The sequence below is a fragment of the Canis lupus genome, chromosome 26 (genome assembly GCF_011100685.1).
Source record: "Canis lupus familiaris isolate Mischka breed German Shepherd chromosome 26, alternate assembly UU_Cfam_GSD_1.0, whole genome shotgun sequence".
NCBI classification, from domain to species: domain Eukaryota; kingdom Metazoa; phylum Chordata; class Mammalia; order Carnivora; family Canidae; genus Canis; species Canis lupus.
In genome coordinates this window covers 20,537,450-20,564,863 of record NC_049247.1, presented here as the reverse complement: position 1 = coordinate 20,564,863, position 27,414 = coordinate 20,537,450, and the positions used below count along the sequence as shown (strand labels likewise).

General features: G+C 49.2%; 1 protein-coding gene across 14 annotated transcripts; it reads left to right on the top strand.

Moving 5' to 3' along the window:
• Positions 1-11: 11 nt before the first annotated feature.
• On the top strand, positions 12-27,414 carry HPS4 (HPS4 biogenesis of lysosomal organelles complex 3 subunit 2). 14 transcript variants are annotated; one of them, XM_038575506.1, is made up of 17 exons: positions 12-67; positions 1,566-2,095; positions 4,318-4,408; positions 6,604-6,747; positions 8,170-8,208; positions 10,968-11,075; positions 11,502-11,618; positions 13,169-13,263; positions 14,648-14,720; positions 15,866-15,902; positions 16,834-16,930; positions 17,798-17,919; positions 18,040-18,476; positions 19,409-19,510; positions 23,065-23,197; positions 23,672-23,780; positions 26,156-27,414. In XM_038575506.1, the coding sequence occupies exons 2-17, from the start codon at positions 2,055-2,057 to the stop codon at positions 26,325-26,327; spliced, it is 1,917 nt and encodes a 638-aa protein (XP_038431434.1). In that variant the 5' UTR covers positions 12-67; positions 1,566-2,054; the 3' UTR covers positions 26,328-27,414. The 14 variants fall into 14 exon arrangements, with proteins under 14 accessions (XP_038431434.1, XP_038431429.1, XP_038431433.1 ...); XM_038575501.1 differs by having other exon boundaries at positions 17,555-17,919; XM_038575505.1 differs by having other exon boundaries at positions 17,798-18,476.

Genomic DNA, 27,414 nt, shown 5'->3' with positions numbered 1-27,414 from the left:
TTCAGGGGGCGGCAGGCGGGGGCGGCGCGGGATCCCGGGGCGACTCCGGGGCGACTCCGGCGCGCGCGTAGGTACCGGGCGGGGCCGCTGGCGCCCACCCTGCGGGGCCCGAGCCGCGGGCTGTCGGGCGGGCCCGGCGGGGGCGGGGCGCGGCCGCCGAGGGGCGGGACCCGGCCGACCGCGCCGCTGGGCCCCGCCGGCCCCGCCGCCCGCACCTCTGCTCGCAGGCCCCCGGCCCCGGAGCCCGTGCCCTGGGCCAGCTCCCGGGGCCGCCGTTAGCGCCGCTCTCCCTGGCCGGCTGCTCGCCGAGGCCGCTCCCTGCACCCACCACCTTCCTGCCGCAGGCCCTGCGGCCGCGGCCGGCTGTTGCTGCGCCTTCCCGGGCCGCCGGAGCCTTCTCTGGCCGCGTTCCGGCGCCTGCCCGCCCGCCCCGGCATCACCAGGCTCCTCGGGGCCGTTCAGAGGCAAGAGCGGGGAGCCTGGCAGCGTAGGGCCCAGTCGTCTGGGAAGGAGGGCGAGGGGGTCGCAGGCTGCTGCCCTCGATTCCGCCGGCCCCCGGCCCGTCCGCAGGGAGACCCTCCGCTGGGGGCCTCAAGCCTTGGAAACGTGGACATTTTACAAGCCCCAGAGAGTCGGGGGAGTCCGCCCTGGGTACTTCTCTCCAGGCAAAGAGCCTTAAAGAGCTGTTGTCGCCCCTGGAGGGTGACAGGTGGGCCTCGAGCATTTGAAACCCTGGGTCTGGGACCTCAAGCTTGCACAGAGCCACGGCAGTTCCCAAGGGACAAGGGCTGCTCTTGTGGAAGAGCTCAGCCCTGTTTAGTCCTCGTGCAGTGTCACCCAGGCCAGCGGGCCGCCTTCCTGGGGAGGCAGGTTGTACCTTGTGAGCTGCCTGCGTCCCTGCAGGGAGCAAGCCAGAAACCAGTAATTCTTTTTTTTAAAGATTTTTTACTTATGTATTCATGAGACACACAGAGAGAGAGGCAGAGACACAGGCAGAGGGAGAAGCAGGCTCCACGCAGGGAGCCCCACGCAGGGACTCGATCCCGGGTCTCCAGGAGCACGCCCTGGGCTGAAGGCAGGTGCTGAACCGCTGAGCCACCCGGGCTGCCCTGAAACCAGTCATTTTTGAACAGTGCAAGAGAGAAGTAATAAACCAGCGCCCCTTCTGACTGTGAAATTCCATGATACTCAGTCTTCTGTTCTTTTGCAGTTTGAAAGCCACTCGATAAGCTTGTTTTGAAAACTTGCCCAGCTCTGGAATGCATGTTCAGCCCACTTTGGAGCTGTCAAGGTGACAGTTCCTTATTTTGAGTTCCATTATTACTGCAGCAACGGCCTTATTTGTATAGTTGTGGTTGGCACCCAGAGTTTTTTCACACCGGCTATTTAATTTTATGTTCTGTGAGGCATAGCTGTTGAGAGAAACTGAGGAACTTACTCTCAAGTCCTGCTGCAGCCTTTTTTTTTTTTTGGTTCTCTTTGAAGGATACCACTTGCCTGACCCTGATGGGTCACATGCTCTCTCATGGGTTTCTGAAATAATCTATTCCTTGTGTTTATTTTAGGACCAAGGCACTGGTGTTTGAACGGGAAGCTTCACAACGTTTACAAGAATCTTCAGAGCAGCTTTGAACCAGACAAACTAGAAATCTCTTCAGAACACCGCCTCCGGCATGCTTCTCCCCTGTTGGGCTTTCCTGGCTGGGAGGTTTTTGGAGAGGTCGTTCTGCAGGGAGCCAGAATGCTGATCCTCCTGAAACCAGCTTAGTGGATTTTACTTTTATGGGAGAATTCTCTTGCTTTATTATATACTCTCTGCCAGACTTCTAAGAGGTGTGGAAGCATTCATGGCACTGACGAGCCTGTGGGGAAGCAAGTAGCACTTTCATGCTGAATGATCACCAAGCAGGTGGCAGTTTCGTGGAAAACATTTCAACCTTTCACGTCTGGATTTCCTGGATCGGGGACACAGAGGAACGGTGGCCGCTGGGGCGCAAGGACTGCTACCAGACACAAAACTCCAAATAAATAGAATGAGGGCGACAGGCAAGTAAATGGCCACCACTACTTCAACAGAGCCGACGTCAGCCTCCTGGTGAGTAGCAAGGCCTGTGTGGCTTACTTCCTGCCAGGCTTCTGGACCCATGTTTTGGATTAACTGCAAATCCCCAGCCAGGCTGTCTTGATTTCATTAAGGGGAGGGGCGGGGGAAAAAGGCACTTTTGTTCTCGGAGCAGGCAAATCAAGCATGTGAGCCATTTCTCTCATGAGCTGCCAGATTGTCACCGTGCAGTGTTTGAGTAACTTGAGCATTGCTGGTAGACCGCAGAAAAAATGGCCATGGCCGGGTCACACAGCCGGCTTTGATGACAGTAGCCTTTGTAGCCTTTGTTGGTAAGAGATGAGAAATGGCTGCAGTGTGGAGCTCCACCACTAGAAGAGGTTTGGCCAGTCCACCTCTTGAAGGGTATTACACAACGTCTGCCTGAAACTCCATTCCCTTCTCAACTCCAAATGGGTTAAGCCTCTCTTCTCATTTGCTTCAGCAAACATTCCTTGGGAAATGAAAGCAAAAGGCTTGTTTTTTTGTTTTGTTTTGTTTTGTTTTTAAAGATTTTACTTACTTATTCATGAGAAACACAGAGAAAGAGGCAGAGACACAGGCAGAGGGAGAAGCAGGCTCCATGCAGGGAGCCCAATGCGGGACTCGATCCTGGGACTCCAGGATTACGCCCTGGGCCAAAGGCAGATGCTCAACAGCTGAGCCACCAAAGTGTCCCCTGGTTTTCTATTGTGTGCCTGAGTGAGGGTGCTTTCACTCAGAGAACATAGGAGAGGGTGAGTGGGGCCTGGCAGTGAGGTTTCTGATTGGAGTTTGACACATTTTTGAGGGCTTTTGATCTTGACTTGCCCTGCAGCCAGCTGCACACGTGGTCCTGGAACTCAGAAAAGCAGACTGCACTAGAAACAGAGTTCCCACTTGTCATCAGGAAGAGAAGGTGGGAGCCAGAGAGAGTGGCAGGGGGAGGGTGTAGATCCAGGAAGAAGCACACGTGACAGAGCGGTCACAGCTCCTCCTCCTTATACTCTAGCCTGATGAGTGTGCTTTCAGAGAGGTAAAACCCGGGTCCAGCTCCAGGGAGAGAGAGAAAGAGGCAGAGACACAGGCAGAGGGAGAAGCAGGCTGCACTCAGGGAGCCCAACGTGGGATTCGATCCCGGGTCTCCAGGATGGCGCCCTGGGCCAAAGGCAGACGCCAAACTGCTGCGCCACCCAGGGATCCCCCTGCTTTGTAGTTTTAAACAGGTTAATTGTGGTTACATGGCAGAGTCGACTGTGAGAGTCCTTAGCAAAGAATGGAGGATTATGGAAATTGAGAAGAGAGATTTATCTCGGAGGAGGAAATCAGAAATTTAATGAGGGGTTATATCAGAGTTGTACTTACATACTGTTAGGGTTTTGCCAGGCAGAGAGGGGTTCAGGGCTCTGCTGTGAACTCTCTTGAGCCCCATTTTCCCATTATAGACTCTATCCTGCATTAAAACTGTATGTTTATTGTCTCCCTGCTATCGCCTTGGCCCCAAGGCCGGTAGAGGGAGAGCACACTGTCGGGCCTCATTTACTGTTCATTGAACAAATGCATGAATTTATGGTCCAAGGGAATTGGGAATGTCCAAGGAATATTTCCAGAGGGAATGTCCAAGGAATATTTCCAGAGATCATTGTGTCCCCCAGTTGTGAGGTGCGCAGCTAAGACATCCCTAACTAATTTTATTATCCAAGCCTGAAAAGACAGTATATATGGTTGTATAGTTAAGGGTCCGTGTCTCAAACAAGAGATGCCACTGGGTGCTCTGTCTCTCCTCTGGCTACTCGTTGGTCTTTCTGGCCAGTCTGACAGCTGGATAGAGGCATATTTTTAGTTTGACTGGACAGCACTCATGAAATGGTTTTTATTATCTATTTGTAGCTACTGGGTTCTTTCTCCTCTGAGGCCACCAGAAGACTTCTCAAATACTAAGTAAGGAGACCTTCTCACTCTGGAAAAGAGGAAGCTGTGGTTTTTTGTTTGTTTGTTTGTTTGTTTTTTAAAGATATTTATTTATTCATGAGAGACACAGAGAGAGGCAGAGACAGAAGCAGGCTCCATGCAGGCAGCCCGATGTGGGACTCCATCCCAGGACTCCAGGATCACGCCCTGAGCCGAAGGCAGACACTCAACTGCTGAGCCACCCAGGCGTCCTGAGGAAGCTGTGTTTTAAAATGCCTTGATCACTGGATGAAAGGAAACATGGCTCTATTCTGTTCTCTTGCCAGGTGGAATTACTTTTTCCTTTATGATAGTTCAAAGGTAAAGGAAGAAGGGGATCCAACGAGAGCTGGCATTTGTTATTTCTATCCTCCTCAGGTAAGCCCCACAGCGTGTTACTGTTCGGTGGGGATCCTACTGCCTCAGAGTGGTGGCTTTTCAAAAGTATAGCATTGACATTGGGACAGTTATCTTTGCATAACCCAGGCATTTGACATTTCTGCTCTCTTATTCTTAGTTGTATTATTTTTGTTGTTCTGGTCTTGAAATTGCCAGACAGCTCTACACTCCATCCTCTCTAGCTCTCTGTGAACATCCTAATTTTCTGTCTGCTTCCCCTTGCTCCCAAGTTTTGATCGGCTCATTTAAAACACTTTTCTTTAAAAAAAGATTTATTGGGGGAATATTATTCAGCCATTAGAAATGACAAATACCCACCATTTGCTTCAACGTGGATGGAGCTGGAGGGTATTATGCTGAGTGAAATAAGTCAATCGGAGAAGGACAGACATTATATGGTCTCATTCATTTGGGGAATATAAAAGGTAACGAAGGGGAATAAAGGGGAAAGGAGAAAAAATGAGTGGGAAATATCAGAAAGGGAGACAGAACATGAGAGACTCCCAACTCTGGGAAACAAAGTAGGGGTGGTAGAAAGGGAGGTGGGCGGGGGGTGGAGGTGACTGGGTGACGGGCACTGAGGGGGGCACTTGATGGGATGAGCACTGGATGTTATTCTATATGTTGGCAAATTGAACACCAATAAAAAATAAATTAAAAAAAAAAAGATTTATTGGGGATTCTTGGGTGGCTCAGTGGTTTGGCGCCTGCCTTCAGCCCAGGACATGATCCTGGAGACCCGGGATCAAGTCCCACATCAGGCTCCCTGCATGGAGTCTGCTTCTCCTTCTGCCTATGTCTCTGTTTCTCTCTCTCTCTCTTTCTCTCTCTCTCTCTCTCTCTGTGTCTCTCATGAATAAATAAATAAAATCTTTAAAAAAAAAAGATTTATTTTAGAGAGAGAAAGTATGTGCATGGATAATTTCGGGGAGGGGCAAAGAGAGAATCTCAAACAGACTCTCCACTGAGTTTAGAATCCTACTTGAGGCTCTGTCCGCAATCCTGAGATGATGACCTGAGCCAAAACCAAGAGTCAGATGCTCAACTGACTTAGCCACCCAGGTGCCCCTAAAACACTTTTATTCAAACTATACAAAAGCAGAGAGGAGAGTATCATGAACCCTCACGAACCAGTTAACTAGTGACAATAATTCCTTAGTGTCATGTGATACTATCTGTATTCAAAATTTGCCTTTCTGTCTTAGAGGCTACTTAATCAGACCTTGCTCCTTCCTTCCATCCCCCCCCCTTCCTTCCCCACCACCCACCTTCCTAGTCAAGATCCAAACAAGGTCCACATATTCCATTTGATTCTTTTGTGTTTTAAGTCTCTTTTGTTGTGTAACACTCCTCACCCACCAACTCATTACCACCTAACCTCCCCCTTGCCCCCTCACCCTGGCTATGCCACTGAATTACTAAAGAAGCCTATTCTACTATTTGCACAGTAGAATGTCAGAAGGTCCCACACTCTGGATTGGCTGGATCACTTCCTCGTGGCAGTGTCATTTCAAGTCTTCCTTCCCCTGTACTCCTTTACAAGAGTAGTAAGATCTGGAGCTCTGATTAGGTTTAAGTTTGGTTCTTTTAAGCAAGACTTCTTCCTGATGGGTGTGTAGATTTTCTGTTGCATGACACAATGTCTGGCTGCCCCACAGTTGAGTCAATGCTGAGACCAATTAGGAGGTCTGTGTATTCACTCATATGATCACACTCCCACTTGGGTAGTTGGGATTTATCTGAGCTGCTCTGGCCACTCTTCAGGGAATCTGAACAGGGACCAAGGGCTCCTGGTGCAGCCCACATCAGGCCTCTAGTCCTAGGAACAAAAACATAGTTCTGCCCAGGCATCATGTGCACTCAGCTGTGAATGTTTTGTGGCAGTTCTGTCCTCCCAGGTAGGGGACCACACACTAGGCCTGACAAGGGCCTAGGAGTGAATACTGATGCCTTGTAAGCCATGGAAGGTCTACATCACACATTCTCCTTTGTCATTGGTATTACCACCCTTAAATAGGAAAATCATGCTTAGCTCCCAGGCCATCTGAAAGCAGGTAACAGCCCAGATCTGGCCTGCCAGCCGTAGTCTACTACAGCTTCAGCCCTGCTCTAAGGAATGCCATTCGAGTTCAACAGTTTCAGCTTCCCCTCTGGTCTTTACTGCTTCCCCACAGACCCTTTTGGACCAGCAGGACTTGCTCTGTGGACAGATTGCTGGCGTTGTGCGCTGTATCTCTGACCTCTCTGCCTCTGCCCCTGCCCTCATTCGTCTGCGGAAACTGAAGTTCGCCATCAAGGTTGATGGAGAGTACCTTTGGGTGAGTTTACTAGGGAGAACCTAGGGTTGCCTCCACCATGAGCCATCTGTCTTGCTGACGAGTGCTGTGTCGCCAAGGAGCTTTGGAGTCTAGGATCCCCTCCACACCCATAGGGGCTACGTGCATTATCATCACACTGCCTGTCTGTAGGTGCCACTGTAACTGAATGTTCTCCAAAACCTTTCTTTCTTTCTTCCTTTCTTTTTTTAAAGATTTTATTTATTTATTTGAGAGAGAGAGTGTGTGTGACAGAGAGAGAGCATGAGCAGGGAGCCCGATGCGGGGCTCGATCCCAGGACCCTGGCTGGGATCATGACCTGAGCCGAAGGCAAGCGCTTAATCAACTGAGCCATCCAGGTACCCTCAAGAACATTTCTAACCTGTCCTGCATTGCATGTGGCTGCTTTCTCATTGCCTTTGAGGAACTTCAGCCAGCCTGCAGAAACTCTCCTTGCTCTGTGATGTAGATCAGGTTTTCATTCTCCGTCTTTTCTCCTCTGTACTCCCCACGTTTACAGGGCAGTTGGCCCAGAAATTCGGAAACATTGATATATAGATGTTGGATTTCAAAGAACCATTAAAAAATGATAAAACCATTTCTTTACAGCTGATGGTACCATACACACTAGGGTATTTTTTTTTAAAGATTTTATTTATTTATTCATGAGCGACAGAGAGAGAGAGAGAGGTAGAGACACAGGCAGAGGGAGAAGCAGGCTCCACACAGGGAGCCCAACATGGGACTCGATCCTGGGTCTCCAGGATCACACCCTGGGCTGAGGGCAGCACTAAACCACTAAGCCACTGTAGCTGCCCCACACTAGGGTCTTATTGTCCTATGCCTACACTCACTTAAAACTGATTTCCGAGGTGAAAGGATGTTTGAGTATGAGGTGGTATATTCAGCTTTGCATGTATGCCTGCCAGCATCGTATTATGACACTTTTCTCACATGGCAAACCGTTGAAGGAATTTTACAGTGAACACTCATCTTCTTCACAACACTTCCAGATTCTACAGGTACCATTTTATCATATACATTATTTACCACAGTAGTCTTAGCACATCTGTCCATCTATCCCCTCATCTTTTGGCAATCCAGGTTTTATTTGAACACTTGCCAAAATTGCACACACTAATATACTCCTCCTGCCACCCCAGTACCTCATTGTGCATAACATTAAGTAGAGTTCAGTAGTGCTTTGTGATTTTTGCAGAGGCATGGGAGGGGGTAAAGTTACATACACTGAAACACATAAAAATCTTGAGTGCACCCTGAACAAGTTTGGACAAATGACTCTCTGACACAAATCCCATCAAGACGCAGAATGTTAGCATCACTCCGGGCAGCTCCCTGACGTCCAGTTAATTCTCACCCCAAGCCCCAAGCAACCGTTGTTTTCTCATTTTTTCCCTCCACAGGTAAGTTTCGCCTGTTCTAGAAGTCACAGGAGTGAAATAGTATGTATCATATTCCTCTCTGTGGGCTGCTTTTGTATACTGTGAGCCTGTTGGGCATGGATCAGCAGTTCATTCCTTTTTACTGTTCAACAGCTTTGTCTGAATGTCCATTGTCTGGATAGGTCTACTTAACTTTCCTTTTTCTAGAACTGTGAGCCATGTCTAGTGAAGGGCAATTAAGAATAAGGCCCCTAGGAACATTCCTATCTGAGTCTTCTTGTGGTTATGACTTCATTTCTCGTGGGTAAATATCTAGGTCACAGGGTAGATGTATGTTGAATTTCTAAGAAACTGCCAGACTTTTTCCCAAAGCAGTTGCACCATTTTACACTCATACTAACCATGTGTGTGTGAGAATTGGTTATTCCGTGTCCTTGTCAATGCATGCTGTCAGTCTGTTCAATTTGAGCCATTCTGCTGGGTGTGTAGTAATATCTTATTGTGGTTTGCATTTACATTTCCTTAGTGACTAATGATACTATGGGCACTGATATATCTCCCTTTGAGAAGTGTCTGTCCAAAGCTTTTTTGCCTATTTTTTAAATTGGGTTTTCTTTCTTTACGGAGTCTGAGTTCTTTATATATATCAGCTGTTTGTTAGATACATACTTTAAAGGCATTTTCTCCCAGTTTGTGGTGTGCCCGTCAGTTTTCTTAATGATGTCTTTTGAAGAGAAGAACATTTTAATTTTTTTAAGTTTATTCATTTAAGTAATCTCTACACCCATCGTGGGGCTCAAACTCACAACCTGGAGATCAGGAGTCACAGGCACCCCCAGAATGTTTTAATTTTAATGAAGTCTAACTTAGCAATTTTATCCTTTGTGGTTATTGCCTTCTGTATCCTGTCTGAAACCATTCCCTACCCTGTTGGAGAAGACATTCTCCAATTTTTTTGGTCAGCTTTATAGTTTCCACTTTTAAACTTAAGTCTAGGGGGGATCCCTGGGTGGCTCAGCGGTTTAGCACCTGCCTTTGGCCCAGGGTGCGATCCTGGAGACCAGGGATCGAGTCCCGCCTTGGGTTCCCGGCATGGAGTCTGCTTCTCCCTCTGCCTGTGTCTCTGCCTCTCTCTGTGTGTCTCTCTGTCTATCATGAATAAATAAATCAATCAATCAATCTTAAAAAAAAAAAACTTAAGTCTGGGGATGCCTGGGTGGCTCAGTAGTTGAGCATCTGCCTTCGGCTCAGGGCGTGATCCCAGGATCCGGGATCGAGTCCCACGTCGGGATCCCTGCAAGGAGTCTGCTTCTCCCTCTGACTATAGCTCTGCCTCTTTCTCTGTGTGTCTCATGAATGAATAAATAAATCTTAAAAAAATAATAAAAATAAACTTAGGTCTGTAACCCACCTTGGATTAATATTTGTGCATGATGTGACATAGAGGTCAAAGGTCACCTTTTCCCCTATGGATATCCAGTGGCTCCGGTGCCATGGTTGAAAAAAATCTTCTGCTTGGATTCCTTTGGCTCTTCTCTTGATGATCAGGTGACTGCTGTAGTGGGGGGTTTGTTTCCGGGCTCTATTCTTTTGCATTGATCTATTGGAGAATCTCATAGAAGTACTGCACTGTCTTGAAATCAGATAGTCTAAGCTGGAGGACAAAAATCTTTATGCTTTTCCAAGACAGCTTTGGCTAATTTAGGTCCTTTGTGTTTCTCTCATGGAATCAGCATGTCAGTTTCTTTTTTTTTTTTTTTTTTTTTTTTTTTTTAGCGTGTCAGTTTCTGAAGAAAAGCTGGCAGGTTTATGATTAGAGTTGCATTCAATCTATAGATCAATCAGGGAAGAAGTAAGCACTCACCGTATGGTTAACCCTTGGATGACATCAGTGAACAAAACAAGGATCCTGGCCTTGGTGGAGCTTACATTCAGAGGGAATTTATTTGTTTTCCATCAGGGTTGGTTTATTTCTTTAAGTTTCTGGTGATTTCCTTAGGAAAGTTTCCTAGAGGTTGAATCACTGAATCAAAGAATACAAAATTTTTCCAGGCTCTTTTTTTTTTTTTTTTTAATTTTTTTATTTATGTATGATAGTCAGAGAGAGAGAGAGAGGCAGAGACACAGGCAGAGGGAGAAGCAGGCTCCATGCACCGGGAGCCCGACGTGGGATTCGATCCCGGGTCTCCAGGATCACGCCCTGGGCCAAAGGCAGGCGCCAAACCGCTGCGCCATCCAGGGATCCCAAGGCTCTTTAAACATATAGCCAGATTACTTTTTGGCCAAGCACAGGTTTCTCTTCTGTGGAGCTAAGCCCCACAACAGCACTCTGGAGCTTTAGAACAGGGTGATGATTCAGTCAGTTCCCTTCCCGAAACACTTGATCCAGCTGGGGAGATGAAGTTGGAGTCGGAGTCCTGTCCAGCGTTTGTAATGAACCCCACATAAAATATCCAGTGCCCAGATAACAGTCCTGAAGATGTAAGGGGTCAGAAAAGAGGTCAGTACTGATTAAGGTGATCAGAATAGGCACCAGGAAGGTGCTAGAATCTGCAGCAGGCTCCGAGAGGATGGACAAGCCCTGAACAAATGGACAGGGGAAAGGAGGCCATGCCAGGTGGGACAGCATAAATAGATAGAAAAAAAGTACTTGTTCTGTTGGGGACCAGCTGCACTGGAGTAGATGGTGAAGGCCAGGGGCTGACCTATCAGTTTGGATGGGCTATGGATTCTAGCTCTATAGAGCCCTGGGTGCCAGACCTCCAGGCTTGGACTCAAAGCAAAGCAAAGTGCCTGTCTTCTGGTTTCCATCTTCCCAGGTACTAGGGTGTGATGTGGGGCTCCCTGACCATAGCTGCGAGCAGTTTCTGGATCAGCTTGTTGGAGTCTTTAATTTTTACAATGGGCCCGTTGCTCTGGCTTATAAGGTATGAAGATTGTGGTAAGCGGTCTTCTGCGACCCCCTTCAGCAAACCCAGTATCGCCAGAACATAGCATTACTTTGGGGCTGTTAGTCTTCGTGTAAATACATCATGTCCACTAACAAGGTCAAGGGGCCTGGGAACTCCTCTCAGATGCCTTTGTGCCTCAGTGGGGGAGGTCATGTCCACCGTGCATGTCTGTCCCCATGTCCTCCACCCTGGACAGATGGTTGGAAAGAGCAGGGTGCCACCCACGGGTGCTGGGTCTGTGGTAGGTGAGTCCTTGGGGCAGGAGGTGGGGTCTCATGTGCATAGGAGGTTTACGGCAGGCCCTGCCTCTGGCCAGTTTCCTGTGTGAGGAATGATTTTTGTAGTAGTAGGGAGCCTTCCCAAAGGGTATGTCTCGCTAACCTCAGATGGTTCCCGTTTTAGAACCGTTCTCAGGAAGACCTGCGTGCCGAGTGGGACGCCTTCATTGACCAGATTCTGAGGAACACCAGTGATCTGCACAAGATATTCAGTTCCCTCTGGAACCTGGACCGAACTAAAGTAATCCCTTCATCCCCTTACCCATTTCATGTAAAGGGATAGAGCTCCTGGACGTTTCTCTTTTTCTCCTTAAATGGCCTGTACATCTGGAGAAGGAACTAGAGTGTCATTCCCCAGTCAGGATAGTTATGAAGACCTGCCCTCTGTTTCCATGCTGCCATTGGCCAGCTGTATGAGCATGGACAGACCAAGTCTCCTCAGAGAACCCTTCCCTTACCCACAGACTGCTGTCCCAGTGCCCGCTGCTCCCAGAACCGTTTTGACAACACAAGAAGACAGTGCCTAAAATGGCACAGAGTAAATACTCAGTAAAGGGTGGTGTTATTTTGCTAGTGCCCCAGAAGTGTGGAATTCTGGCATCTGAAGGTCCCCGTCTCTCTTGATATGGATGTTACACGATTGACTTGTATTCTCAACACCAAAAATGCCCAGTGGTAACATTTTAAAAACAAAGTTTCTCTCTCTGGGAGGGAGAACTTGGGAGCATTTTGTCCCAGAGCCCATTCCATTGGCCACTGGCGTTCAGGGATGTACAGGCTGCTTATAGGGCTAGCCTGACCACCTGAACTGCCTGTTACTCCGTGGCCTTGACCTTGGTGAACATCACAGTTGCGTTGTGAAGGGCCAAAGGGAGACGTGAGGCCTTGCCCCCTAAAGAGCTGACCACCTGCACCCCAAGCACCTGAAGAGATGTCTGGGTTACGTCTCACCGTAGTAGTTAAGAGGGTCCTTTCAAAATGGATGTGGTGTTGTGACTCTGCCTTCACAGAGCATGACTCCGGCTAGAAATGGGGACAGGTTTTTCTGGCTCCTGTTGGAAGAAATTTTTAAATTTGGCCCCTTTCAGAATGGCTGGTTGGCTGGGACTGGGCATTGTCTCGAGGATGTGAAAGAGCAGCATCATCTCCAAAGCTTGCTCTGTTGGTGTGGCGCTTGCAGGTTCTAGCTGCCAGCAGGAAAAAGGAAGAGGCTTTTAGTTACTGCTGGTGACTCTTGACCAGGTGCAGATCCTTTTCTGGTATTTTTAGGGACTTCCAGGCAACTGACTCCTTACAAGGACTGTGGGCTGAGGATTATTTCCCTGAGCAAGAGACCAGGATGCTTTCATTTTATGTTACAGGGCAGAATTATGGGGTCTGGCAGGACACAAAGCCAGCTCTTTGGCAGTGGGGCTTGTGCTCCAGAGGGAAGGGAGAGGATTGGGGTATGTGGCTTTACCTTTCTCCTCTCTGCTGCCTCCTGGTCTCAGCATTGAGTCAGGGTCTCCTGAGGGGAGACCTGCCTTGCCCCTGTGAGTGGCCACATGCCATATTGGCTGTACCTTTCCACTTCTGCAGAAGCTGCCCTGTTCCAAGAATTGCATTTTGCATCATCCGCAGTTCTGAGTATAGAGGTAGAATGTAGACCCCAGACGTGACATAGATGTTACCATGTGGCACCTTCTCCTTTTCCCTGGTTTTGGCCTATGACCTGTTCATCTGTTCTATAAAGCCCCCTCCTCTTCCCACCTTTGCCCGCTCATCTGTGGGTGTGCTTCTTGCCCTGCCCAGGTGGAGCCACTATTGTTGCTGAAGGCAGCCCTCATTCTGCAGACCTGCCAGCGCTCGCCTCACATTCTAGCTGGCTGCATCCTCTATAAGGGACTGTGAGTAATACCAGACCCTTTCCTGCACCCAATCCCCCTGCCACAGAACTGACCATCCCAGCCACCTCCGGTTCGTGAGTGGAGAGCTCTATCTCTGGCCAGTTCCAAGAGAGCTGTTTTGGCAAATATCAGATAGTTTAGATTTGACTTAGGGTACATCCATGTCTTACAGTGAAGCTGGGAAATTGGAAATTGTGTCCAGAAAAGAGCTTGGAATATAAGGCAGTTTTAGAGAAATCCACGTAAGTCTCAGCATGGGGCATGCCTTATAGCTAGCAGTCTACAAAATCCTAATGCAGAATGCCCCAGGTTGTCAGCAGCCAGCACTGGAGGTAGAGGGGTGTGGAAGCTTGCTGTGGCCCTCCTGCTGCCTGGGGCCCCAGGGCTCTTGCTACGGCCAGCCCTGCATAGCTGCAAAGCAGCCTTACCTGCTTCTGTTCCAGCTCCTGCCTGCCTCCTGACTGCATCTGTCCTTTGGCTGGTCTCTGAGATCTCAGCATACCTCTTTATGTAGTTGGATGGCATTGGAGGGAGCCCGAGGGATCATTTGTGGTCTGAGGCTCTCCTCGTCATGGAGGGCTGCTGCTTGTATCCAGAGCTTTTTGAATACTGGATGAATATGTGAGCAGAGAAGCTCTGTGGGCCTGATGGGCTGGGTTTCCAGTCCTGGTCTCACCTTCCTGGCCCTGTGACCTTGGGCAGGTCCTTGCTGAGTTTTCTCTACTGGAAAAGAACCAAATGAAAGGGCAAACGTAGAAGGACCTAGCACAGGCCCTACTTCCCAGTGGCTATCAGCACAGAACGGACCCTGGTGCCTTTCTTTCTTTCTTTTTTTTTTTTTTTTTTTGGTGCCTTTCTTTTTTATTCACAATCGTGCCACAATTGACTTAACTACTCTCTGTTCGATGGACATTTGGGTGGTTTACCCATTGCTATAATGATTTTGCCTTTTTTTTTTTTTTTTTTTTTTTTTATGATAGTCACAGAGAGAGAGAGAGAGAGAGAGGCAGAGACACAGGCAGAGGGAGAAGCAGGCTCCATGCACCGGGAGCCCGATGTGGGATTCGATCCCGGGTCTCCAGGATCGCGCCTGGGCCAAAGGCAGGCGCCAAACCGCTGCGCCACCCAGGGATCCCTGATTTTGCCTTTTTTGTCTATAATCAGTACTCTCTAGCGTGCATCTTGGTACAAGGCCGGTCAGAATGTTGGGACATTTTGAAGTTCGGTAGGAATGGCCAGAGTGCCCTCCATAAAGGGTTTTGCCAGTTGAAACTCCCGCCATCTATGTCCCCAGGATCCTTGCCAGTTAGGGTGTTAGCAATCTTTCCATTTCAGAGTCCTGTGATGTATTTTGTCTCACGGTGTTCTTATTCCTGTGACCTAGGATTGTTAGCACCCAGCTCCCACCCTCCCTCACGGCCAAGGTCCTAATTCATCCAGCTGTACCTCGGGACCAGGTATTGTAAAGCCCACCCACCTGACTGGGGTGCTTTGTCCAGAGCAGAAAAAATAAAGAATTTTTAAGCAAAAAAAAACCAAAACCAAACAACAACAACAAAAGCTATGTAATGTGATCTCAAACTATTATTTAAAAAAATGCATAAACTTAAAGGAAAATATGTGTAAGATTAACACTATTAGCTTGTGGTGAGGAAATTTTATGGATTTTTGTGGGGAGGGGGAAGTTTTTGTCTCGAATAAAATTATATAACTTAAAACATGAGTTTTTTACAAAGCCACTAAAAGAAGAATGCCACATCATTTCTTTTTTCCTTTTTTTAGATTTTATTTATTTATTTGAGATAGAGAGTGCGCGCACATGCATAAGTAGAGAGAGGGATTAGAGGAAGAGGGAGAAGCGGACTCCCCCCTGAGCAGGGAGCCTGATGCAGGGCTTACCCCAGAACCCTTAGGTGATGATGACCTGAACCAAAGGCAGACACTTAACCCACGGAGCCACCCAGGCATCCCTGACCACATCATTTCATAGGAGTGAAAGCCATGCTGGCTAGAAGAGTTTTTGTATTTTGTTTTGTTTTGTTTTGGTGCATTATTTTGGAACCTTTGGTGGAAATGTCTGGAAAGCTCTTTCGAGAAAATTCCTAATTTTAGAGAAAATTAGGTTTGTCACTTCGATTGTGAGTCAGAATAAACCAGAGATCTAGTGTAGCCTTTGGTTTAGGTCAGATGCTTTATCATGAGGGTCACTGGACGTTCACATATTTGTTGTGCTGGAATGTGTGTGCCAGGGCTGTGGCAGGTGCTGGTATATTGTGACAGATGAGTTCTCCAAAGGCGTAAAAGGTAACAGGAATCCTCATTTTCATTCCCAGACGAGGGAAACAAATCAGAGCGTGAAGCCTAATGTGTGTTTGGGGAGAGCTGCTGCCTGTGTAGGGCGCAGGTTCTCGCCTGACCCTGGCCACGGTGGTGAGCAAGCAGCTTGGGGGAGTTTCTGTTCCATCTGCTTTGTTGCTGGCATGTGGTCAGGGCCAGAATTCTGGGCCTGGCTAAGTTTTATGAACAGATGGCACAGCACAGTCCTGATGATTTGGTCAGGAGGAGAAACCCGACACCAACTTCTGTGTGTATTTATTCGCAGAGAAGACCTGCAGGAGGGGGTGCCCTGCAGGAAAATGGTAAGTGGCAAGGTGCATCACTATATCTTGAGAATGCAGTCTTTTTTATGCTGCCTGTCCCCTACACAAGTCAGAGGAAGGCCAAGCAGTCCCACGAGTTCTTTCATCTGCTTGTAGATTAAGAGAATAGACTAGAGCTTTCAGAATGAAGTTACCCACCAGAATCCTGATCATAGGCTCATGGTTTTAGACGTACCTTTTAAAGCCTTGTTTTCAGATGCTTCCTAACTCATTGTTACCAGACTGCTCAAACTAGGTCCAGGGGATTCTGGTTAGGAGGGGCTGAGATAAATGACAGCGGCCAGAAAGACCTTCTGCAAGATGTGGAGGCATCTCTAAGAGGGTTATTTTGTGTGTGTGTGTGTTTTTTTTTTTTTTTTTTAAGATTTTATTTATTCATGAGAGACACAGAAAGAGAGAGAGGCAGAGACACAGGCAGAGGGAGAAGCAGGCTCCATATAGGGAGCCTGATGTGGGACTTGATCCCGGGTGTTCAGGATCATGCCCTGAGCTGAAGGCAGGCACCAAACCGCTGAGCCACCCAGGCGTCCTGGGTTATTTTGTTTTATTTTGAAGCCTAAGTTAGGGCAGATCCCTGTTGTCAGTTGGAAGTGGTTTCTTTTCTTTTCTTTTTCCAGCTTTTATCTTTTTTTTTTTTTTTTTTTTTTTTTTTTTAAGTGCTGCTCGATTTTCTTCCCCCAAAAGTCACCTTTCTCTGCAGGGAGGAGTAAAGTTGCTCATGAGGGCTCCTTCCTTGCTGGGCACAGAAACTGTAGCTGCGGTTTTGTGTCTTTTGTTCTGGACTGAGGAGCGTGTCAGAGCGCAGCTGTCTGAGCCAGCGTGTGATTCAGATGCATCACCCTGAGAACAGTTCCCCTCTGTCTTCCCTGGCCCAGGGCAGAGCCCTGTCCATGTTGCTTTGTGATTCTAGGAGCGGCACTACCCCCAAATGTCCGGATCATGCCTGTGTTCCTGACCGAAGAAGAGGCCATCAGCCTCCATGAATTCCCAAGGGAGCAGGCAGCTAGGTAAGGAGCCACAGGAGTGTCTTCTTACACGATGCTGAAGGGACTCCCTCATGTGGTCTATCCAGACAAGCCCCTGGACATCCCAGCCTCCCATATTCCATTGTCTGCACACATTGTGGTGGAAGGGGCATCTGGGACTTGAGCATGTAGATAACAGGTGGCTGGCATGGTGAGATGGGTATAGGCTTCAAGTCCCCCGCCTGTTGCTTATCGGCTGTGTGACCTTGGGCAAGTCCATTCCCTGCCTGAGCCTTAGGGTTTTCATCTGTAAAAGGGACCCAATGATAACTTACTTCGTGGGCTCCGTGTCAAAATTGGAAATAGTGTATGTATTAGCATCTAGTAGAGGGCTTAACTCCGAGCAGACTTGCAGGTGGGGGTGGCTCTCATGCAGGCCCTGCCATCTTCAGCAGGGGACCTGGTAGCACTTGAGGGCCAGACGTTGCCTTACTTTTACTCCTGTGGTTAGACCACTAAGGACTCTTAGGCTCTGTGGCCTCGGGCACCCATTTGTCACCAGTGGCCCTGCTTTTTAGGGAAGCAGTTCTTTAGTGTCCTCCAGGGACGGGCACTTGCCCTGCACTTGGCCCGGCACCCCTTCCTCACATCTGCCTTGTTTGTCAGCCCTGCTGCACCACCCACCAGACTCCAGGAGTGCTCAGCCCAGCAGCCTCCACACACTTGGAGCACAGCTGCCCCAACAGAAAATGCCATTGGACACATGGAGCCCATGGCTTGGATGTTGGCAACCACTCCTGAGTTTGCGTGTCCTGACGTAGCATGGCCAGATGGCAAGGGGGAGAACGGGCACTTGTCTGGTTGTGATCTGGAGAACATTATGCCTGCAAAACCGCACCATCCTTCCAGGGACGAGGGTCCTGGTCTTGGCAGCTCCCTAGCAAAGGAACCTCGTCTGCCCTGGGAGGAAGAGGAACCAGACCTGTCTGCAATCCACATTCCAGAAGCTCAGGAAACAGAAACATCCTCAGGTGATTTTGCCCTCTTGAGTATGGGCACCCCAGATGGTGATAGTCCTGGCTTTGAGGAATCTGTCAGGGACTCTGGTGACCGGGAACCTGAGCCACCTGACCCGCTGCCTGTGGACATAGCCACCAGCAGCCTCCTCTCTCTGTCTACTCCTGAGATGCTCATCCAGAATGGAGCTGTGGAACAGCATGACAACCTTCCAGGAGATAGCAGCCAAGATGCCTCTCCCAGGAAAGACCACCTCCCCAGAAGGACAAACAGGCCTCGGTCATGGCCTTGCTTAGACTGGAGGCAGAGAGGCACCATGCTTTCCGTGGGGAAACAGGGCGTGGAGCAGTGTATTGGGGTTCATGACAGCTCCTCAGCACCCGGAGGCTCAGACCTGGCAGGGTCTCAGGACGATGGTACTTCTGCAGACAGAAGTGACCCTGGGTCAACGCCAGCATCCCGTGTGGGCCTTGTGCCAATGAACCTCTACACCCACAGTGTTAATGGTCTGGTGCTGTCCCTGCTGGCCGAGGAGCTGCTGCTGGGCGACGATGCAGCCATTGAGGAGGTGGTGAGTGTATGCACACCTGCCTCCTGGGAGCGGGGACAGGCAGGGAGGGGGTTCCCCTTGCAGCAGTGTGCAGGGCTGCCTGACCTCATGGGTCATCCCCACCTGCTTTACACAGTAGGGATGACGGAATAGCACCTACGCCCTGGGTTTGGTGGGGGTTGGTGAATCCAGTGCAGAGCACGGTGCTGCAGGCAGAGACTTCTGAGTCCAGTTCTGTGGTTCTTCCCCTGCTTCTTCCATCTTCCCAAAGTGAAGTCTGGGATACTTCGGTTTTCCCTTCAGCAGTGTCAGGTTGCTCACAGGCCCAGCCTTAAGGTGCAGAGCAGCATCACACAGGTGAAGACAGGCAACACAGCAAGGGTTGTGCTGCCGCTGCCACCACTACCACCACCGATGGCCTCACTTCCTAGCCTGGGCAGCTGTAGGCTGTGTCGGTTGGAGTCAGTACTCTGCCTCTATCACAACCCAGGTGGGGAGTATTCTGAAAGGCCACAGTTTTCCTCCCGTGAACCTTGGTGATATGAAGCTCCTTCCTAGTGGGCCTAGGACATTTGAAATGCTAACGGGCTCCAGAAAGTTCCTCTTCAAGCACATAGAGCAGTGAGCTGACCTTCTCAGAGCCTAGGCCCACGCTGGAGCTCCAGTTGCTATAGTAACAGCCTCGCCTGGTTGGCAGGGAAGTGGTAGTAGGAAGAACAGCAGGTTGAAATAGCTGCTGGGCAAATGGTGTCCTGGGGCTTGCTTTGTTTCTGTTCTTAAATCTGTATTATTCTAAGGCGATCTTATTAGCTTGCAGGGCTCCTGACCCTTGGGAAGCGAGCCAGTCACCTTGGGGCACTGAAGAGGAGGGCAGGCAGCTTTCCCAGCGTGGAGCCTTGAGGCCAGAGGCTGCTCCTCTGCTGGCTTGCCTGGCTTATCTCCCTTTTCCACAGACCGCGCGGCACCCCATGGTGGTTCAGTTGCTTCCTGCACCCTCCTTCACCGCTGCTGCAAGGGACTTACCCACCCCCTTCCGCTACCAACACAACATGGGGGTACGGTGCTATGTGTGTCGTCTCTCCCTGACGATGCCTTGGTATTCGTGGCCTCCTCTGCTTTGTGCCAAGCAGCAGACAGGTTATTTTGAAGACCCAGGATTTGGAAGCAATGAAGTGGATAGATCTTTAGCTACCCCCCACCCTGCCCCCAAAAAAGAAAATGAAAAAATAGCATAGGCTGCTCCTGAGGAAGGAAATAAAATGTATTCTGCATTCAGTGGCTGCTAAAGCCTTGCTGTCTGCTATTTCTGCCATTTCATCTCCCCGTTCCTACCCCCACCCCACCCCACCCCTACCCCACCCCCGTTTGTTTGCTCCCCCACTGAGCTGACCTGGGAGTGATCAGACTCGGTTTCTCACACCCCGGCTCAACCCTATCGGGACAGCGGCCTCTGGCCTCTGTGGGCTGTCATGCAAAGGAGGGTTTGGTGTGAGGTGGGCCCCAGGAGAAAGAGCAGTGCCACGAAACCTCTAAAAAGAGTGAGAAGTAACTGACTTTGATCAGTTTGCTGATTTGAGAGTGGGCTTTATCTGTCAGGCCCGAAGTCTGTCTGTTTTCTAATGGGGAGAGATCTTTTTTTTTTTTTTTTAAGGATTTTATTTATTTAATCATGAGAGACAGAGAGAGAGAAAGAGAGGCAGAGGCATAGGTGAGGGAGAAGCAGGCTCCATGTGGGACTCCATCCCTGGACTCCATGATCACGCCCTGAGCCAAAGGCAGATGCTCAACCACTGAGCCACCCAGGTGTTCCTAGGGAGAGATCTTTTATCGCCTTTTTGTCCTGGACCTGCATACAAAATACTTGATCAGATTTCCCTCCAGACCCTCTGCTGCTGTCAAGAAAAGCAAGTCCCCTGCAGAATAGTAAACCACAGTTCAGATATAACTGTGAGCACACCCCTTTGAAAGTGCTCCTTGATCATATTACACACCACCAAGGGACCCCCATGTCATTTGCCATCTTGTCTTTCAGTGGGTGAACTGCCACCTCTTCATGCTTGTTGAGGGTTGGGGTGGGGCGCTGGGGGGATGGTTGTGGGGGTCAGGGGGTGGAGGGGTGGGGAGCAGCCAGGAGAGGTTGCCAGGGGTTCAGAGAAAACATATGCTCACACCAGGGGGCAGCATAGAGCCAGTGATAATTTGCTGCTCAAAACCCAAGATAATCTCAACTGACCTTCAAAGACCGGGATCAGATCAATGATTGATTGGCACAGTAGGACTTTGAGCTGTCAGTGTACAGTATACGAGGCCTGAGGTTAGTGCCAGGGAATTAGTGTAAAGCACTTCATGAACGTGCACCCCTCACCCATGAAACTAGTGCTTTGGGTGAAGGTGTGTTACTGCATCATTTCTTCTGCACCTCATGGCCCACACTGACATTCAAGCCACTTGCTTTACTACTGACTAGAAACTGGAGGATCCAGGAATTAGGCCCATGATTAGAAATCATGTCTCCTAGGGCTGTTGTGAGGATCATGTGGGTGCTAGTGTTATGTCAGGGGTTGGCAAACTTTTAAGGGAAAGGAACATCTAGCACCTATTTTCAGCTTTGTACAATTACTCAGCTCTGCTGTGGTAGTACAATAACAACCGTAGATAATACGTAAATAAACGTAGTGGCTGTGTTCCAGTGATGCTTTACTTATGGATGCAGAAATTGGAACTTCGTATAATTTCCATATGTTACCATATGATTCTTTTGATTTTTTTTTTTCCCAACCATATAAAACTATGAAAACCGTTCTTAGCTCTCAGGCTATATGAAAACAGGCAACTCGCTGGATTTGGCCTACAGGCCATTGGTTCAGTAACCCCTCATATAGTTGAAATCATTAGTTACCAGTAAAAACTTGTCTCCGTATTATCTGGCATAATGTCTTGTGGTTGTGTGTATTTATGCTTAAGTGACTTTATCTTGAGTAGAAGTTAGGCAGAAGATTCCAGAAGCAGAGTTTGGTGCCTATAGGGGAAACTTGGGTTTTTGCCTGCCTCACTCTCTGTCCCCATCATCCCTTCCTTTGGGCACCAGCTCAAGATGGGAGGGATGCCTGTTAACGAGTTCCTAAGGCCCAGAAAACTTTCAGTGAGGTTGTGGTTTGATTTCTTGGTGAAGGATTGTACGGGCATGTGCACCCGGGCATCTGTTCAGATAGGAGGCTCATTAGCATCAGTGAAGTTTCGTGTTGGTTCCGTCATACTGGTGGTCTGACCTGGAGATACTGTGCTTGTCTTCTCCAGGCATAGGTCCATTGACTCTTTGTGTATACCTCAATTTAAACCAAGTAACCCATAGGGGAATGTGCTTGGCATTGGATATGCTCCTTCATCTGTTCGTTGTGTAGATGTTTTATGAGCACCTACTAAGGGCCTGGCACCCACTTGGCACTGGGGATGTAAAGATGAACACGTGTAGTGAAAGCATGTGTGCAGATCTCTTGCTTCTGAGACACCTAGACAGAACTAAGGTCAGCTCAGTTCGCTACCAGAAATAACACTTCAGCTTCAGGACACAGACCTCAGAAGCCCGCTGTTTGCATCTCTGTTCTTTTCATGTGCACTTATTTTTTTTACAGGTTTGTTGGATAATAATCCACAGACAAGTCCTGAGTGCTTATTAAAAACTTCCTCTTATTTGATGATAATTTTCATTTTCTTGACTCTTGATAGAAAGGTTTTCCCCCAGGTCCCATTTTTATTCTCTAAAACAAAGCATCATACAAAAAAGGTATAGTCCAGTGTCCTCAGCTGTGCCTGCACATGACTCGTCCTGGGGGGGGTGGTCTGAATATACAGGTGCTTGGGCCTCCCCTCCCAGACAGCTTTGCTCAACTGGATTCCTCTGCTGAACCACAGAGCACAGAAATCCATCTGACCCATGCTTCTCAGTCCCTCCAAGAATGGTGCAAGGCCAGTACCATTCTAGATGCACCAGAGAGATGAACTCATTCCAGACAGTGGGGGACTTCTGAGCACAGGCCCAGGTGAGAGGCCCTGCCAGTGCTGTGAAAATGTGCAGCCTGGGTGGGAGAGTCATGGTCAGAGGATGTACCAGGGTGCCAGCAGTGGCTGTGCCTGCATGGTGAGATTATGGGCCACTTTTCGTCACTTTCTTCCTTCTCAACTTTTCTGTTCGCCTCTATCTTCTGATCTTTCTACATTTTAGGAAAGCATTGGAACCTAAAGGCAAGAGGGGTGTCTGGGTGGCTCAGTTGGTTAAGCGTCCAATTTCAGCGCAGGTCATGATGTCAGAGTGGTGAGATTGAGCCCCATGTTGGGCTCTGCACTGGGTATAGAGCCTGCTTGAGATTCTCTCTCCCTCTGTCCCCCAAGCCCCCAACCCCATGTTCATGCTTTCTCTCAAACAAGTAAATCTTTAAAAAAAAAAAAAAAGCATAAGAGCAGGAGTTAGTACTTCTCTAAAAACAGGTAAAAACACCAGTCAGAATCCTTTTTGCTTCATCAAGTGAACACATGGATATCCTTAGGGTCATTATTACCTAAGTGTCCTGTCTGCTGAAGTTAACTCTGCCCCCCGACCCTCCCTTTGCAGTACCACAGTAGCCTGGCATCCCTGAATGGGCTGGAGGTCCACCTGAAGGAGACGCTGCCCAAGGATGCAGCTGCCATTCCCAGCAGGACGTACAACTTCACGCATTATGACCGCATCCAGAATGTGCTGACCGGTAAGGAGAGGAGCGTGGGGCCTAGGCGCCTCCTAAACATGCGTTGCGGGGAGGACTCAGGGCCAGCGCCCCCAGGGTTGGTGCTGTGCCCAGAGTTGTGGACTGCAGTTAGGATGCTGCTTTCACGCTGGGAGCCAGCTCCCACTGAGTTTAGAATTCGTCTGGCAAACACTTCCTTACTCATTTGTCTTTTTTTGGTTGTTTCTCCAACATTTTGAGAGAAGCACACACATGTTCAAATATCTGTGATCAGGTCTGCCTCGAAATTTTGCTATCCATGGGCAGAAACCTGGTGTTGCTAATTCTCAGGGACAGTGTGGTCTGTTGCCTCGTGGCAGCTGGAGGGGCCCAGCACCATGGGCGCCCACATTCATGGCCCCGAGCCACACAGCTCCCAGTTTATAGTGCTGGGGTGGGGGTGAGGGAGCGGGGGAGGAGTCCACCACCCACAACTTCTGTGTCCTCTTCTGGAAGCAAACCTGCCACAGGTGGCCACCCCCCAGGACCGCCGCTTCCTCCAGGCCGTCAGCCTCATGCACACAGACTTTGCCCGGCTGCCTGCTCTGTATGAGATGACAGTCAGGTGAGTGTTCCCCAGGGTTACTCCTGAAGTCCTGTCCCAGGGGCCCGGGCCACAGCCGTATTCATACTCCAGTGATTGTCCTTAGGGCCTCCTTTTATCCACTCCCCTGCCTGCCCACCACCACCTCCTCCCATGGGACAAAGGGCCTCTGACCCTGGCCAGAGGTGATGCCCGAGTGCTGCTGTTGTCCACTCACTTGGGTCATGTGATCACAGAAACAGATTGGCATGAAACCATGAGGTAAAATATGTGCCTCCCCTCGCCCATCACACACCCAAAAGATTCCCACAGTAATAGTCTGGTGTCTCTAACTCCAGGTTTTGTTGTTGTTGTGGGGTTTTCTTTTTGGTTAGAAAATAGAGATTGCTAGTATTTTAGTCACTTTAATCATTTTTCTTCTAGAAAACAGGATCACACTAATATATTGTTTTACAAGTTCCTTTTTTCACTTTACTGTATATCCTAAGCATCTCTACATCAGTAGGCACAGATCTATAAATTAGTATTGTACTTTGTAGTATTTAACCAACTGAATTCTACTTTTTCTCCCTACATGCTTCTCTTTCGAAACCAGTAGGAGAAAATAAGGCAAGTTAGAGGGTCAGGAGGGGAGGGTGTGCTGTGCTGCTTAGTCCTTGGAATGATTTGGACAAGTGCATTTCTTTGTCCTCATTGTACAAACAAGGATATTGAGGCACAAACAGGATAAGCAACTCGTCCCAGCATCACATTCTGAGTAAGTGGCAGAGTGAGGATTTGAACCCGACTCTCTCTGACTCTGAAGTGCACATGCTTTTCTGCACATTTCCATCTCAGGGGCAGTGGTCAGAGTGGTTGAGAGGGAGGGGTGTGGGTTTGGCCAATGCCCTGCACACTGGAGTTTCAGGCATCTCTGCCGCCCAGGACCATCTCCAGCTAGTATTCCAGTATATCTTTCCATAAAAAATGTGCCTTCTCTGGCTTTAAGTCAGAGCTGCTCCAGGCCAACGACCTAGATGAATACGTAGTTACTGGTTTGGGAACCACTTGTGTTGGGTGTGTGGGGATCTGTCCTGAGAGGGATAGAAATAAGTGAAATGTCAGCCTGTGATCCATCAACCAACTAATGGCCCTGCAGTATTGTTTTTTTTTTTTTTTTAAGATTTTATTTATTTGAAAAAGAGAGCACAAGTAGTGGGAGCTGCAGAGAGGAGAGGGAGAGGGAGAAGGTGACTCCCTGCTGAGCAAGGAGCTTTTGTGTGCTCAATTCCAGGACCCTGAGATGATGACTTGAGCTAAAGACAGATCCTCACCCGACTAAGCCTCCCAGGCATCCCTCCCTTTGTTATTTCACTTTCCTTGGGGCGGAGAGGGTTTTAGAGTTGGGATACATGGCTTATTTTAAAAGTTATAGAAATGACGGCCACCATTTCTTAACCCCTCACCATGTGCTAAACAATTTATATGTATTTTGCTCATTTGGACTCTTAAAAAATCTCAGGGATGGGATTCACTATTATCCTATCCATTTTACAGATGTGGAATTTATAGCTGAGACTGAGAAAGGATGAGTAATTTAGCCAGGGGCATGCAGCTAGGAAGCCACAGGGTAGGGATCAGCACCAGGCCGTGATGCTCTCTCTCCGTGGCTGTGATGACTTGCTTATGACTCATCCTGCTGGTCCGGTGAGTGGCACAAAACACCTAGGCCAGAAGGGCTCTTCTGGCCCCTTGAGCTCCTGGAAGGAGAAGCTAGAGGAGGATGGCATTCTCCTCCCTCCTCACCTGGAAGCAGAGATCCCAATGAGGGGGCCCTAGTGGTCCCTGACTCTAGATTTGGGGAAATAGACTGAGGCAGGCAGGATCAAGAGACCAGATGGTTGCCTGGCCCCAGAGTCACTTCTTCCCTAGTGGACCCTCATCCCTCCCTCTGCTTCTGTGACAGGTTTCCTATTAGAAACCTGCTCCCTGCCCTCACTCCCTTCCACTCATCCAGCTGCCCTCCACAGACGGTCCGTGCTCATCAGCCTGGAAGCATCACCCAGCCCTGTGCCGCCAGGGCCTCGTCTATCAGATAGGGTCGCACCTCTGCTGCATAAGGCTGGTGAATAAGCCAGGCTGCTTGAGAGTGTTTGCATAGTTGGGGTTCCACCAGCAAAATGTGCACCCATTAGACAGTCGCAGCTCCAGTGAGTCGAAAGGAAAGAGAAATGGTTATAGGCACTAAGGCCTGGAACTCAAGTGCAGACATTGAACCCCAAGCCATGGCAGCCGCACCCTACGGCTGTTAGTGTTGCTGGGCTACTGCCATGCACCTGTTGAGGTCTCTGTGGTCAGAGGCCTGCACAGGCAGCATGGGACGGAACAGTCATTCCCCCCCCCGCCCCCCCTGCCAGGAACGCCTCCACAGCGGTGTACGCCTGTTCCAATCCTGCCCAGGAGACCTACTTCCAGCAGCTGGCAGCAGCCGCACGCAGCTCCGGCTTCCCCAGTCCTCAGGACGGCGCCTTCAGCCTCCCGGGCAGAGCCAAGCAGAAGCTGCTGAAGCACGGGGTCAATTTGCTGTGACCTGGGCCGCAGTGGGAACCTCATGACCCCGGGTGAGCACTAGCAGATCAAGTACCAGCAAAGGAAGCTCTGCCTTTTTAAACAGAAAAGAGTCCCTCTGTTTTCCTTTTCTTGGTATATTCCCGTTTTTAGGAACTGTGATGATATGTGTCTGTTACCTCCTTTTGTAGACTGAGTTTTGAGTGGGGAGTTCTTCAGGTCAGCAGACCTAGAGCACGAGATGAAGAGTTTTGTTACATTGGCCACATTGGCTTTGGCTTTGTGGCTCCTTGTACCAAAGATGGGGCAGGGCCAGGTCGTGTGCCTGTCACACTGTGTCCGAGGCACCTGGTATTTCTCACTGCTATTCCATCGAGGCCTTAACTAGTACCATGAACATTCTGGTGAGTGTTTTCTCCAGAACCCTGTTGTACGGAGTCCAGCGGACAGTATAGGGCAGGGCTGTGCAGGGGGGTTGGAAGTTGTCAGCAAGCAGTCTGGGACTTCCACACCTCAGGTGGGTGTTCCTCAGAGTGGTCTTCCCAGGAGGTCTGGACTCTGGATGCAGGGAGGCAGGCAGTGATGTCGAAAACACCTTATTTGCATTCTTCTGGAATTATATTTAAACCCAGGAGCCTGCTCTTTGGAACCCCCACAGTGGGGGCAGATCTTGATAATGTGGAAGGGAGCCTAGGGGTTTTGAGGTAACTCTCAAGACCAGGGAAATAGGTGATGGCACACCAGCCTGTGCTCCTTTGCTGCAAGATGGGCCAGGTGCTGGCCCCTCATGAGTGAGTGTCCTCAACGAGGAGTTTCCAGAATGTCTGGGACAAAAGCAAAAGTGTGCTGCCCAGGGGTGGCTTTGTGAAGGGGTCCGGCTGTCATCTGTGTTCCTGCCCATGTTATAGGCAGATGGTTTATGATAATGTGATGCAGATCACAGCATGAAATATTCACCAGAGCCTTAACTGTTTACTGGAGGTACCCGAGATCCCATTTGAAAACTGCAATGTTAATAATTTCATATCGGTGAACAAGTATCTAATGTTGGTGACTTTTTCTTGAAATGAGTTGTCAAAGGCTAAAAATAAAACAGTCGAAAATGCTA